Source organism: Mchenga conophoros, linkage group LG5, assembly GCF_057382185.1.
Source record: "Mchenga conophoros isolate Kocher_MC1m ecotype Shallow Benthic linkage group LG5, M_conophoros_male_GT1.1, whole genome shotgun sequence".
Lineage (NCBI taxonomy): Eukaryota > Metazoa > Chordata > Actinopteri > Cichliformes > Cichlidae > Mchenga > Mchenga conophoros.
Genome location: NC_140530.1, coordinates 26,021,414 through 26,035,722, shown reverse-complemented (window position 1 = coordinate 26,035,722; position 14,309 = coordinate 26,021,414). Strand labels below are relative to the sequence as shown.

At 38.2% G+C, this 14,309-nt stretch overlaps 3 protein-coding genes across 4 annotated transcripts; 2 read left to right on the top strand and 1 right to left on the bottom strand.

Annotated features, from left to right (window-relative positions):
- Positions 1-995: 995 nt before the first annotated feature.
- On the bottom strand, positions 996-5,589 carry LOC146574705 (ADP-ribosylation factor 4-like). Of its 2 annotated transcripts, none has more exons than XM_085274606.1 (6): positions 5,518-5,589; positions 3,649-3,729; positions 3,446-3,555; positions 3,268-3,339; positions 2,894-3,016; positions 996-2,523 (listed from the first exon to the last, which is right to left on the bottom strand). In XM_085274606.1, coding segments are annotated over exons 1-6 (474 nt in total). In that variant the 5' UTR covers positions 5,519-5,589; the 3' UTR covers positions 996-2,436. The 2 variants fall into 2 exon arrangements, with proteins under 2 accessions (XP_085130732.1, XP_085130730.1); XM_085274604.1 differs by lacking the exon at positions 5,518-5,589 and adding an exon at positions 4,326-4,538.
- LOC146574704 (ADP-ribosylation factor 4-like) lies at positions 5,198-9,992 on the top strand. Its single transcript, XM_085274607.1, has 6 exons — positions 5,198-5,461; positions 7,289-7,369; positions 7,463-7,572; positions 7,673-7,744; positions 7,996-8,118; positions 8,489-9,992. The coding sequence occupies exons 1-6, from the start codon at positions 5,395-5,397 to the stop codon at positions 8,573-8,575; spliced, it is 540 nt and encodes a 179-aa protein (XP_085130733.1). The 5' UTR covers positions 5,198-5,394; the 3' UTR covers positions 8,576-9,992.
- Positions 9,993-11,469: 1,477 nt separating this feature from the next.
- Positions 11,470-14,151, top strand: LOC146574703 (tripartite motif-containing protein 16-like). The gene has a single exon (XM_085275594.1). It carries the CDS (start codon positions 11,508-11,510, stop codon positions 13,197-13,199), a length of 1,692 nt encoding a protein of 563 aa, XP_085131720.1. The 5' UTR covers positions 11,470-11,507; the 3' UTR covers positions 13,200-14,151.
- The last annotated feature ends 158 nt before the right edge of the window (positions 14,152-14,309 follow it).

Here is a 14,309-nt window from a genome sequence, read left to right as displayed (position 1 = left end):
TATAAAGGTTTAAAACATGATGTCACATTTGACCTCTGACCTCACATTTACATTTCGCATCTGCCTTTTTTCAAGCAAGTATTGTCAAGAGAAACAGAATGAGCTCCCTAGTTAGTTAGAAATATACAGTCATTTACAAATCAGTACCTATTGTCCATCATCTACTTCTGCATAATGTTTGTGTAATCAGAGTAAACACTTTTCAAGTTACCCTTATGTGATTTTTACTGCACTGCAAAAACAACTTTTTTAGATTTGGGGTTTTACAGTTTTGAGGTTCTTTACATTTAGCAGCAGTTCGAGTCAAACTTTATTAAAACATATCGAGATATTATGCTAATAGTTCATTATTAATGATTCATTAATTGGAGTATACAGAATTTTACATCAATTAATTTTGTGCTTTTCTTTTCTAAAAGACCCCAAACTGCTGAGCAGAAGAGTATTAACTAAATGTGGTATTAAAAAACAATTCCTTGAAAACATCTTAAAATGTCATCTTATATTTTTATAGAAGACAACTGATTGTTTTTATGTCCTTCATGAATTATTTGAATTGTGGTTTAAACCTGATTGTTCTTTTAATTAAACACTGACAGAAATTCTGCTAACAACGAATATTTAACCTTTAGAAAAGGACAGGAAGTTAGATCCTTACCAAAATAAAACAGACTGTGATGGTGTTTTTTTTTTTTCTTGGCCACTGTCTTAAATGATTTTACGTGACTCTTTTGCATGCTATAAACTGCTCTCCTGTTTACTTCCTGTTTTGTCCCCTCGTTTATCTTTCTGCCTGTATTTGATCTGTGGCCATCGTACAATGTTTTTAATGTCCTACTGTAATCCTAACTATTCCCCCATTTAGCGCATGTTTCTTTTATTTTACTGTGAATTTTATTTTATTGTTTTATTCAAACAGTAATTTCCATATTATCAAAGAGCAGAGCGAGTAAAAGCCCAGTGTTTATCAAAATAACACAAAGATACACAACCTCTCCACCATGACAACTTTATTATACAATAAATACAATCAAAGGGACTCTGAAAAGATAAACAAGGTAAGAAAGATTTATGTAATACATGTGAAAAATAACAATAGCCACAATGCTACAGAAACACCTTAACAGAAACATTCACCCAACAAAAGCAGCAGCATATTACGTCCTCTTTAATTTTACTTCATACACCAAGTTTCAACATCAGTCATGTTTCATAAATAACCACTAAATCATGTGTTTCTACTACAATGACAAACGACTCCAACAGTTCATTTGTGAAATAAATGAAATCAGTTAGAAGAAATAACCTCAAATAAAAATGATGAAGATAAAAAGTGGAGTTAAATTTTGATTTTACGAAAATGAAGGTTATAAGGAAGCCGAGAGGGAGTGCAAAGTGCACGATTTTGAATTTTCTTTAGCTTTTAAAATTTTACATTTTTAAAGTTCTGATTAATTTCACCTCCTTGTGCCTTTAAATCATTTAAATAAAACACTCAGAGGTGGAAAATCCTACATCATTTAAACTAAAGGCAACTCGAGTCTACATTAAGGCCACAGCTTGTAAATGGGGAACAAATCACAAATGACGTCTGTTCACAGTTAAAATCATTATAACTGATTGAATTTAACCACTTTTTACATGGTTTGGTTTGGTAGTCTTTTCTAAAATTTCCTATTAGTATTCTGAATGTCTTTTGTCCTCCTCATGCCAACCCATTAAAAAAAATGGAGACATTTTAGCTGACTCAAAACACTAAATGTCTGCTGTAGGAACATGGGCAATATGAAAGACAAATATAGTTTTTGGGTCTGAACAGTGAAGTCCTCACAGTTTGTAAGTGCATTGTAATGGCCACCAGGGGCGATACCTGTGGCTGCAAAAAGACTGCTTGTCCTACAGATTCTATGCAAAAACATCCCTCTGCCCTGACCCCACTAAACACTCAGGTCATATTGAATAAAACCGTCAGTCCATTTAGTTCATTATGGTCATTTTAAGAGCCCGGCTATCCTTGTGATTGACAGGACATTATCCAATGAGCTGATTGTTTCAAAACAATCAGCTCATTGGTGATGGTGAAAAAAAGAAAAAAAACTGAACTGAACTCGAGGCTTCACAGCAGTAGTTCATTAACCAACGCGTGACGTCCATCTTATGGTGTCTCTATCAGAGATATAACAGCAGATATAAAATACTCCATCTTTGGTCCCTCCTGCTGAGGATTTAACCACAATCATGTCTCAAATCTCATTCGTCCATATTTAAAAGTGCACAGCTGGGTTCACATGACAGCTGCATGAAGCGCTACATTTGCTGTCAAATGTCTTTGTGATGAGGCAGATTTAACAGTTGCAAAGGATCCTACACGCTCCTTCTGGATTCACTGTTCGCTCATAGAAAGTAAAGCAGAACTCCTCGTCACCCCAACATCTGCTACTGTTTCAGGATCTCATTAGAGAGCCAGTCCAGACCTTCAACCAGACCGGTGCCGCTGACGGCGCAGGACGGCTGGACCGACCACTGCACAGACACAGAAGGATGAAAATATTAACAAGACACAGAAACAATAGGGCTACAAACAGCATTCATCAACGTCTTCAACTTGTAATGAATCGTTTTAGCTAATTACTCTTTCATAATAACTGCATGTGGGTTCAGTTTGGGGCATGGCTGCTTTGACTGACAGGTGTGCCAACACAGATAATACCTGTCTTGTTCTTCTTGTATGTTATTAATCTGTTTCTCAGCACTAATCAGCAAGTCTGTGTGTTGCCCCCTGCACAGTTTATGCAAACCAAGTCACTTTAATCACACTGCTAACCACATGTGGAAGACAGAAAACTCTGGAGCCAAACTTCTCCCATGCTCAGCAGAAGCTGGGGACACCTACCGGCTGTGACACTCCTTTTAAACTCAGGGCCTCGATGATGTCACTGACCGACATGGCTCTGGGTAAATCCTGCTTGTTAGCAAAGACCAGCACGGCCACGCCCTTCAGCTCATCCTCCTGCAACTGCAACAGGACAGTAAAACTAACTTTAACACGAGTCTGATGATGGTCTATTTCAAACTCAGACCTCTGACTGGTACTGTGTGGATTAAAAGCTGAATGAAGCAGTGTCGAAGTACCAAAGTCATTAAAAGTTAACTAAAACGAAACTAAACTACAAGTAAAAATAAAAACATTCTAGTTAACTAAAGTAAAAGCTAAATTAATGAAAACTGATGAAAAACAAAACTATGGATAAGTTTAAATCTTTTTACCAGTGTGTGCAGCTCCTCAGATGCCTCTTTGATCCTCTCCGGGTCGTTGCTGTCGACCACAAATATCAAACCCTGAAGACAAACAGACAATATTTAAAAGCTCCTCACTGCAGCTGCTTCATAAAACACAAACACAGACTCCTGGGTTAAACGCCTGTGTTTACAGCAGCAGTCTCACCTGTGTGTTAACGTAGTAATGTCTCCACAGCGGCCTGATGATCGTCTGACCACCAACATCCCAAACTGTGAAGCTGATGTTCTTATACTCCACAGTCTCCACATTAAACCCTGCACACGCACACACACACGGAAACATGTTTATTATTATTTAACTCTTTTATATTTCTCTCTCATAACAAGATGGAGGTTAAAAATGCTGACCAATAGTTGGGATCGTGGTCACGACCTCACCCAGCTTCAGTTTGTACAGCAGGGTGGTTTTACCTGCAGCATCCAGACCCACTGCAGAAACACAAACACACACACATGTTACTGTTGAAAACACAACACATATTCAGCTGTCAAGTATGAGTTTAGGGGCAAAGGATGCAGACATGTTACTTAAGTGAGGGCAATACATAAAATATCCACTTAGAACAACTAAACAAAGTTGACAAAAACCACATACGATCTTAATATTGCTCAGTTTTTTTGTTTTTAGCTTGCTTTTTTGTTCTTAATGGGTTTTTTTAAATTTAATTAATGGATTGATTTTTCTTTCTTTGTTCAGGCCACACAAATAGTAATTAGTAATAATAACACTTAGAATATGTAAAGAAAATGTCTTCACACTGCAGAGGAAGTTCTCACATATTTTACATACTATAGGTGAATTATAAATATAAAGATCATTACTGTTAATGTTATTTTCACTTTGTAAATAAGAAGTAAGCAAAAACTGAGGCGAAAAATGGCAAAAACTGCAGAGACAATAAGAACCAATAATCCTGAAAGCTTAGATAATTAAACTACACGAGACTCATGTCAGTTTAAATTACATCACAATGTGTCAGAAAGAATAAAATTGCATGTTGTTGTCATAACAAGTATTAACTCACCCATCAAAATCCTGACGGGATGCTTGGAGAAGAGCCTGGAAAAAATGTGTGAGATGATGACGCCCATGATTCAGGTAAGCCTCAGGTAGAAAGTGTCTCTCAGGTAGAAAGCCTCTCCGCTCGCTGTGCCTCTTTGTGTCTTTGCATGTGTGTGTCGGTGTTTTATAGCGCTGCATTGTGTTGTTTTGCTCTGTGTATGTGTTATCCATGGTGTCATCAAGACTGCTGTCAAATCTGGACACGGTGGAACTAGCAACAACACCGGAAAACACTGGAAAACTCAACTTCCGCTAATCCAGCTTTCAATTTAAGAGCGCTTTCGAGCCGTTGGAATTGTTGGAAAACAGAATCAGAGATATCAGAAGTTAGAACAATAAACTCAGGAACAAGATTACTGTTACACAGCACCGCAACATTTTTACTTAAATTATGTCATGGAAATGCAACAAAACCTGATTGAACAATTTAAAGATTGTTTTATTCATATGCAAAACAAATTTAATTGTTCTGCGCATTAAATTGCAAAACATTTCTTTAACAAAATGGGAACAGAGGAACAAAAACACTGTAATACATCTTCCATTTTTACCTTGTTTGCTAAAGTTAAAACTCTAAAGTTTTGTAAAGGCAACTATATGTGAAATGAAAAATTGTGCTCTTGATCCTCAGTTACCACTTTTTGATAAGCAAGTGTTTATTTTCTTAATGTGAGTAGATTGTATGTGTTAGTTATGATCTCCAGTCAGGTTTCAAAAGTCATTTTATTGCTTAGTTGGTTCCAAATAATAATAATGATAAGAAGAAGAAGAAGAAAACGAAACAATTCCAACGGCTCGAAAGCGTTCTTAGTTTGAAAGCTGGATTAGCGGAAGTTGAGTTTTCCAGTGTTTTCCGGTGGTGTTACTAGTTCCACCGTGTCCAGATTTGACAGGAGTCTTGATGACACCATGGGTAACACATACACAGAGCAAAACAACACAATGCAGCGCTATAAAACACCGACACACAGAGGCACAGCGGAGACGCTTTCTACCTGAGAGACACTTTCTGCCTGAGGCTTACCTGAACCATGGGCGTCATCATCTCACACATTTTCTCCAGACTCTTCTCCAAGCATCCCGTCAGGATTTTGATGGGTAAGTTAATACTTGTTAGCTTAATTATCAGAGCTTCCAGTATGCCGAGTTCTTACTGATATCGCTGTAGTTGTAGTCCCGTACAAGCAAAGTCTGCAGTTTTGTTAAGTTTTCTCCTCACTTTTTGGTTGTTTTCTACTTACAAAGAGCAAATAAGTTTAAAAGTTATGGTTCTTATCTTTATCACCTACAGTATATATCTATAACATCTGTAATTATCTGTATAGTGCATCTGTTTGAGGGGTTTCTTTGTGGTGACTGATTCAAACGATTTTCACTCAAAGGAGACTATAAAGTCATTTTATCTTATCTCAGTTTAGGATAAGCTTTATTAGATAGTTAAGGTTGACCTTGAATATATTTGACTTTTAATTATTAATTAATCGTTTCAGACTTATATTTTTCTTTACTTATTAAAAAAATATTACTATGACAATCAAGCGCAAGCAAACAAAAAACAACATGTCATTAACAACGTAAAGAAACTTTTTCTTATACTGAGCAACTTCAGAAGAAAGCTGTTGTGCAGTTTTTGCAAACTTGAGCCTCAGCTTTGATTCATTCAAATTTCTTCTAATGAAAAAATCTTTCTGGGACTCTATGATGCCCACAGTTTGCATTGCAAATGAATATTTTTACATAGCCTGCCCTTATTTGCTGTTGCCATATTACATAATACACTGAATACACTGGAATGTGAAGAATAATAAGTACTACAGTATGTGTGGCTAGGTATAAGTATTACGTACTTTTATTTGTATTACAGGTACTTAACTGATGATGGATTACATACAGAACCTGTGTTCATCTTATAAAATATGACTTGTTATGTTAAGTGATGGTAATCAGCTGCAAGCTATATAACTAAAATACTACTTTACGTTAATGCATCAGCAGCCATAGAATATAATTGATATTACTGATGTGTAGCATAACAATACACAAGGGAATGTTCTTGTTTTTGTTCTTAGACTCTGCTAGAGCAGCTTTGCATGATTGACAGTTCCAAATAATCCTTATTTGTTTAATACTGGGCCTTGGTGCAGCCAGGTTCATCCTCTGTCTGAGGCAAGATGTTGTAGTTCCTCCCCGTCTTCTTCCTGTTCTAGCTCTGTTCTAGGATGCCCTCTGGACCCAGTGGAGGTGGTGAGTGACAGGAGAACGGCGGCTAAGCTGTCATCCCTGATGGACAACATCTCCCACCCCATGCAGCAGACTGTGACAGCACTGAGCAGCTCCTTCAGTGGGAGACTGCGGCACCCACGGTGTGGGACGGAGAGATTTCGCAGGTCTTTCCTCCCCACTGCTGTCAGACTCCATAATAAAGACTTTAACTGATCAAACACACACATCCATACATATGCAATAATACTAAGTGCAATAATCCTTTCTGTCATCGTTGTATTTTTACTCAGTTGTATATAGTATTTGTATTTGTATTCTATTTTTATCTTATTGTATATTTATTTTATTTTATTCTACTGTATATAGTATTTTATTCTATTCTGTACAGTTGTGTACTGTATTTATTCTTATTGTATTCTAATTTTTGCCTCATAACTTTTGCACTGTCCACTTCCTGCTGTGACAAAACAAATTTCCCAAGTGTGGGACTAATAAAGGTTATCTTATCTTATCTTATCTTATTGGCTGCCCCTCAGAAACTAGGGGTTCTCAAATGAAAGTTGTTCTAAGTGGATATTTTATGTATTGCCTTTACTTAAGTAACATGTCTGCATCCTTTGCCTCAAAACTCATATTTGACAGCTGAATATGTGTTGTATTTTCAACAGTAACACTTGTGTGTGTCTGTTTGTGTTTCTGCAGTGGGTCTGGATGCTGCAGGTAAAACCACCCTGCTGTACAAACTGAAGCTGGGTGAGGTCGTGACCACGATCCCAACTATTGGTCAGCATTTTTAACCTCCATCTTGTTATGAGAGAGAAATATAAAAGAGTTAAATAATAATAAACATGTTTCCGTGTGTGTGTGCGTGTGCAGGGTTTAATGTGGAGACTGTGGAGTATAAGAACATCAGCTTCACAGTTTGGGATGTTGGTGGTCAGACGATCATCAGGCCACTGTGGAGACATTACTACGTTAACACACAGGTGAGACTGCTGCTGTAAACACAGGCGTTTAACCCAGGAGTCTGTGTTTTATGAAGCAGCTGCAGTGAGGAGCTTTTAAATATTGTCTGTTTGTCTTCAGGGTTTGATATTTGTGGTCGACAGCAACGACCCGGAGAGGATCAAAGAGGCATCTGAGGAGCTGCACACACTGGTAAAAAGATTTAAACTTATCCATAGTTTTGTTTTTCATCAGTTTTCATTAATTTAGCTTTTACTTTAGTTAACTAGAATGTTTTTATTTTTACTTGTAGTTTAGTTTCGTTTTAGTTAACTTTTAACGACTTTGGTACTTCGACACTGCTTCATTCAGCTTTTAATCCACACAGTACCAGTCAGAGGTCTGAGTTTGAAATAGACCATCATCAGACTCGTGTTAAAGTTAGTTTTACTGTCCTGTTGCAGTTGCAGGAGGATGAGCTGAAGGGCGTGGCCGTGCTGGTCTTTGCTAACAAGCAGGATTTACCCAGAGCCATGTCGGTCAGTGACATCATCGAGGCCCTGAGTTTAAAAGGAGTGTCACAGCCGGTAGGTGTCCCCAGCTTCTGCTGAGCATGGGAGAAGTTTGGCTCCAGAGTTTTCTGTCTTCCACATGTGGTTAGCAGTGTGATTAAAGTGACTTGGTTTGCATAAACTGTGCAGGGGGCAACACACAGACTTGCTGATTAGTGCTGAGAAACAGATTAATAACATACAAGAAGAACAAGACAGGTATTATCTGTGTTGGCACACCTGTCAGTCAAAGCAGCCATGCCCCAAACTGAACCCACATGCAGTTATTATGAAAGAGTAATTAGCTAAAACGATTCATTACAAGTTGAAGACGTTGATGAATGCTGTTTGTAGCCCTATTGTTTCTGTGTCTTGTTAATATTTTCATCCTTCTGTGTCTGTGCAGTGGTCGGTCCAGCCATCCTGCGCCGTCAGCGGCACCGGTCTGGTTGAAGGTCTGGACTGGCTCTCTAATGAGATCCTGAAACAGTAGCAGATGTTGGGGTGACGAGGAGTTCTGCTTTACTTTCTATGAGCGAACAGTGAATCCAGAAGGAGCGTGTAGGATCCTTTGCAACTGTTAAATCTGCCTCATCACAAAGACATTTGACAGCAAATGTAGCGCTTCATGCAGCTGTCATGTGAACCCAGCTGTGCACTTTTAAATATGGACGAATGAGATTTCAGACACGATTGTGGTTAAATCCTCAGCAGGAGGGACCAAAGATGGAGTATTTTATATCTGCTGTTATATCTCTGATAGAGACACCATAAGATGGACGTCACGCGTTGGTTAATGAACTACTGCTGTGAAGCCTCGAGTTCAGTTCAGTTTTTTTTCTTTTTTTCACCATCACCAATGAGCTGATTGTTTTGAAACAATCAGCTCATTGGATAATGTCTTGTCAATCACAAGGATAGCCGGGCTCTTAAAATGACCATAATGAACTAAATGGACTGACGGTTTTATTCAATATGACCTGAGTGTTTAGTGGGGTCAGGGCAGAGGGATGTTTTTGCATAGAATCTGTAGGACAAGCAGTCTTTTTGCAGCCACAGGTATCGCCCCCTGGTGGCCATTACAATGCACTTACAAACTGTGAGGACTTCACTGTTCAGACCCAAAAACTATATTTGTCTTTCATATTGCCCATGTTCCTACAGCAGACATTTAGTGTTTTGAGTCAGCTAAAATGTCTCCATTTTTTTTAATGGGTTGGCATGAGGAGGACAAAAGACATTCAGAATACTAATAGGAAATTTTAGAAAAGACTACCAAACCAAACCATGTAAAAAGTGGTTAAATTCAATCAGTTATAATGATTTTAACTGTGAACAGACGTCATTTGTGATTTGTTCCCCATTTACAAGCTGTGGCCTTAATGTAGACACGAGTTGCCTTTAGTTTAAATGATGTAGGATTTTCCACCTCTGAGTGTTTTATTTAAATGATTTAAAGGCACAAGGAGGTGAAATTAATCAGAACTTTAAAAATGTAAAATTTTAAAAGCTAAAGAAAATTCAAAATCGTGCACTTTGCACTCCCTCTCGGCTTCCTTATAACCTTCATTTTCGTAAAATCAAAATTTAACTCCACTTTTTATCTTCATCATTTTTATTTGAGGTTATTTCTTCTAACTGATTTCATTTATTTCACCAAAGAACTGTTGGAGTCGTTTGTCATTGTAGCAGAAACACATGATTTAGTGGTTATTTATGAAACATGACTGTGATGTTTAAACTTGGTGTATGAGGTAAAATGCTGGGTGAATGTTTCTATTAAGATGTTTCTGTAGCATTGTGGCTATTGTTATTTTTCACATGAATTACGTAAATCTTTCTAAACATGTTTATTTTTCCAGATTCACTTTGTCATTATTGTATAATAAAGTTGGTGGAGAGGTTGTGTATCTTTGTGTTATTTTAATACACACTGTTGGAATTTCCAGAGGGAGTTCACAATAAAATAAAGTAACATGCACTAAATGTTCACTGCCATGATATAGATAAAGTAAAGTAGGTCGACCTTTGCAAAAGTGTTTCCTTCTCACCTTCACCTACTCCACTATGCCTGAACTCTATTCTTCAACTCTCTTTTGTCTCTGTTTTGCTTTTTTAATGGACACATGGACACATCATTGCTGCACCTTGGGCCCATCTGCCACACATCTCTCCCACTTTCAACTTTCTCATGCAGTACCACAGCTCCTTTCTTGATACCCTATCGTATGTAGTTTCCACAAAGAGAAAGAACTTCTCAAAAACACTCTTAAACAAAGCATCTGTGATGTTCTTTCTTGTGAAACCACAGTGCTGCTCATTGATTGTTGTCTCTTTCCCACAGTCCAGCCTCACATATAACTCACTGTAAGCCTTTTCCTTTGCCTCCCAATTCTACTGTCTATTTTCTTCATCTCCCTGACTAGCCCACATTTTCCTTGCTAAACTCTTTCTTTAATCAGAATCAGAAAGGGTTTTATTGCCAAATGTTGAGCAGGTTTACAACATTAGGAAATTGCTGCGGTGCTTCAGTGCAAACATACTGTCATAAATTACGCTTAAATAGACATGAAAATAAAAATAAGAATAAGAATTAAAAGTAAATACTTTCCTGTCCTCCTTCATTTCACCATCAAGTCTCCTTGTCCTCTTGACTCTGTTCAGTGGATACACCAAACAGCTAGTGCTGTACTTTTCCTAGTGAAATGTCTTCTCTACTACGCAGTGCCTGTCTTAACCCCTTGCTGAACTTTGTGCAACATTCCTCCTTCTTCACCTTCCACCACTTAATCCTTGCCTCTGCCTTCATTTACTTCCTCTTCTTAACATTCTCCCCTAACAACACCTTAGGTCTTCTATCCTTTCCAGATTGCTTCCTCTGTGTAAGATGTAGTCCACCTCTGTGCACCTCTGTTTTCTTGAACCAGTCTGAGTAGTGCACTTGGTGGCTCCACCGTGACTTGTTCTGCCAGGTAAAGGTAAAAAAATAAAAAAAAGATGTTAAAGCTTCACTTTCAGAGATGGAAAAGATGTGATTTGGTGCTGTATAAATAAAACGGAATTGAATTAAACTAAGATTAGATTCAAAATGTAAAGTTTGATAACTAATTTTCCAAAACATGAGGAAAAATATTAAATGATTTCTAAGCTGCTACATGTCACAGCATGTCATGCTTGCATGCAAAGCATAATCTGCATCTCATAACAGCTTTTTGTAGCTCTATCGCGATATTTCTATGGCACTTCCTCTTTACTGATCTCTATTTTTAAGGATGGATTTAAACGACATGCTGCCAAGAGCAGTTGCAGTTCAGCCTCATTTCCTGTGGGAGGTGGTTGAGAGCAGAGATCTGTTCCCTTCAGAGAACAGAGTTTGTTTCTGTTCAGACAAAGCGAAACTAAACGAGAGTCACTGAGAGAGTGAAATGGCACAGCACAAAAATCTAATGGACAAGGAAAAATTCTGCTGTTCAATCTGCTTGGATTTACTGACGGATCCGGTGACCATTCCCTGTGGACACAGCTACTGCATGAACTGTATTAAAACTCAATGGGATTCGGAGGATACAAAGCAAATCCACAGCTGCCCCCAGTGTAGGCAGACTTTCACACCAAGGCCTTCGCTGGTGAAGAGCACCATGTTAGCAGATTTAGTGGCTGAGCTGAAGAAGATTGGGCTCCAAGCTGCTCCTTCTGATCACAGTTATGCTGAACCTGAAGATGTGGCCTGTGATTTCTGCACTGGAGTAAAACTGAAAGCCATGAAGTCTTGTTTAATCTGTCTGGCGTCTTACTGTGAGAAACACCTCCAGCCACACTATGATTCGCTTACATTCAAGAAACACAAGCTGGTGGAGCCGTCCAAGAAGCTCCAGGACAACATCTGCTCTCGTCATGATGAGGTGATGAAGATTTATTGCCGTACTGATCATCAGAGCATCTGTTATCTCTGCTCAATGGATGAACATAAAGGCCACAACACGATCTCAGCTGCAGCAGAAAGGACTGAGAGGCAGAAGGAGCTCGAGGTGAGTCAAGAAAATATCCAGCAGAGAATCCAGGACAGAGAAAAAGATGTGAAACTCCTTCAACACGAGGTGGAGGCCATCAGTCAGTCTGCTGATAAAGCAGTGGAGGACAGTGAGAAGCTCTTCACTGAGCTGATCTGCCTCATCCAGAAAAGCTGCTCTGATGTGAAGCAGCAGATCAGATCCCAGCAGGAAACTGAAGTGAGTCGAGTCAAAGAGCTTCAGGAGAAGCTGGAGGTGGAGATCACTGAGCTGAAGAGGAAAGACACTGAGCTGAAAGCGCTCTTAAACACAGAGGATCACAACCAATTTCTACAAAATTATCTCTCACTGTCAGCACTCACTGAGTCAACAGAATCATCCAGTATCAATATCCGTCCTCTGGGGTACTTTGAAGTGGTGACAACAGCTGTGTCAGAGGTCAGAGACAGTCTGCAGCACATTCTGAGAGAGAAATGCACAGACATCTCACTGATAGTCACTGAAGTGGATGTTTTACTCTCAGATCCACAAGCAGAGCCAAAGAGGAGAGCTGGATTCTTAAAATTATCACATGAAATCACACTGGATCCAAACACAGCGAACACATGGCTGCTATTATCAGAGAGGAACAGAAAAACGACAGCAATGAATAATCAACAGCCCTATTCTGATCATCCAGACAGATTCACTGATTACTGGCAGGTTCTGAGCACCGATAGACTGACTGGACGTTGTTACTGGGAAGTTGAATGGAGAGGAGGAGTTCATGTAGCAGTTGCATACAAGAATATCAACAGAGCGGGGATGGGGAATGAATGTGGATTTGGAGGAAATGCAAGATCTTGGGCATTGAAATGTTCCCAAAACAGTTATACATTTTGGCACAACAACATCCAAACCCCCATCTCAGGTCCTCAGTCCTCCAGAATAGGAGTGTACCTGGACCACTGTGCAGGTATTCTGTCTTTCTACAGCATCTCTGAAACCATGACCCTCCTCCACAGAGTGCAGACCACATTCACTCAGCCGCTCCATGCTGGACTTCGACTTAATGGTTGGTGTGTTTTTGGAGCAAGTGCCAAGTTCTGTGAACTCAAACATTTATAGTCTTTCATATTCAAGTGGGTTTAAATCTGGATTCGAAATACATTGATAACAATTCATATTCGTATTGATGCCTTTATATGTTTTTGTCTTCCAGTTTATGATGTTAACTTAATGAAGACATCAGCAGAGCTGCCTCATTACAGATGTTGCGCTCGTTAATTTGTACATGTGCGAAGAAATCTATGATACATTTGCATGTATCTGTAGGGCAAACTGAGTGTTTTTGTTGTTTTCTAAATTGACAAACAAAATATAAAACTTATCATTATTGAATAGATCATTTGTTGTATGTAATGTGTGAAAATAAATGTTTTTCATACATAACAAATAATTTATTTATTTATTTATTTATTTTTTAAAAAGGTGTTTTTGATCATTTTTAATTATGGTGAAAACATACTGCATATGTGGATCATCCCTATGCAAGAAGCTGTTTTAAGTTGATGATGAGGTGACTCATCTAGTGATGCTGTGTGATATTGCAAACTTTGGTATCAGTCCAATACCAAGTAAATACACGGCCGTGATTGCCGATACCAATACAGATACTTTAAACCTATAAAGTAGGTTAAAATCAGTGGATTTTTATCCACTGATCAGTTTGCAAATCATCATCACTTTCCTAAATAAAACACATTTTAATGATCATAAAATGTCTGTGATTTTTACTTTTGTTCATAGGACAAAAGTAAAAATCACAGTAAAAAAAACAAACAGTAAAAACATACCTTCCAGCTTTTCTTGTATTTGTTTCTTTTTAGACGAGGAAAATAAATTTCCTCGTCTTTAAAGCACTTTAGCTATTGTTGGTTTGAATGTGCAACGTGGTGTATATGCCCACAGTTTCAACTTTTTAGTTCAGGTTATTATAGCAATTAAGCAGTACACACTTTGTCAAACAATAAGTCTGACTTAATCAAATCACCTGAATCCTATTATTTACAAAGATACTTCTGTCCTTTATCAATCATTATATGACATTTTAATTAAGAATTTAAAAAAAATCATCTGTCCACTTTCCACTGCTCTTTTATTTTAATTTGCATTTCACATAATTTTATTTTACTGTGCTCCAACCCATTTCAGAGTGTGATATTTTCATTTAACACA

Bases quoted from the DNA above. Each gene is read 5' to 3' on its own strand.
- LOC146574705 (XM_085274604.1), bottom strand. From the start codon at position 4,392: ATGGGCGTCATCATCTCACACATTTTTTCCAGGCTCTTCTCCAAGCAT. The intron at 3,340-3,445 runs GTGAGACTGCTG...GTTTGTCTTCAG, and splicing joins ATTACTACGTTAACACACAG to GGTTTGATATTTGTGGTCGA. The intron at 3,017-3,267 runs GTAAAAAGATTT...GTCCTGTTGCAG, and splicing joins CTGAGGAGCTGCACACACTG to TTGCAGGAGGATGAGCTGAA.
- LOC146574704 (XM_085274607.1), top strand. From the start codon at position 5,395: ATGGGCGTCATCATCTCACACATTTTCTCCAGACTCTTCTCCAAGCAT. The intron at 7,745-7,995 runs GTAAAAAGATTT...GTCCTGTTGCAG, and splicing joins CTGAGGAGCTGCACACACTG to TTGCAGGAGGATGAGCTGAA. The intron at 8,119-8,488 runs GTAGGTGTCCCC...GTGTCTGTGCAG, and splicing joins TAAAAGGAGTGTCACAGCCG to TGGTCGGTCCAGCCATCCTG.
- LOC146574703 (XM_085275594.1), top strand. From the start codon at position 11,508: ATGGCACAGCACAAAAATCTAATGGACAAGGAAAAATTCTGCTGTTCA.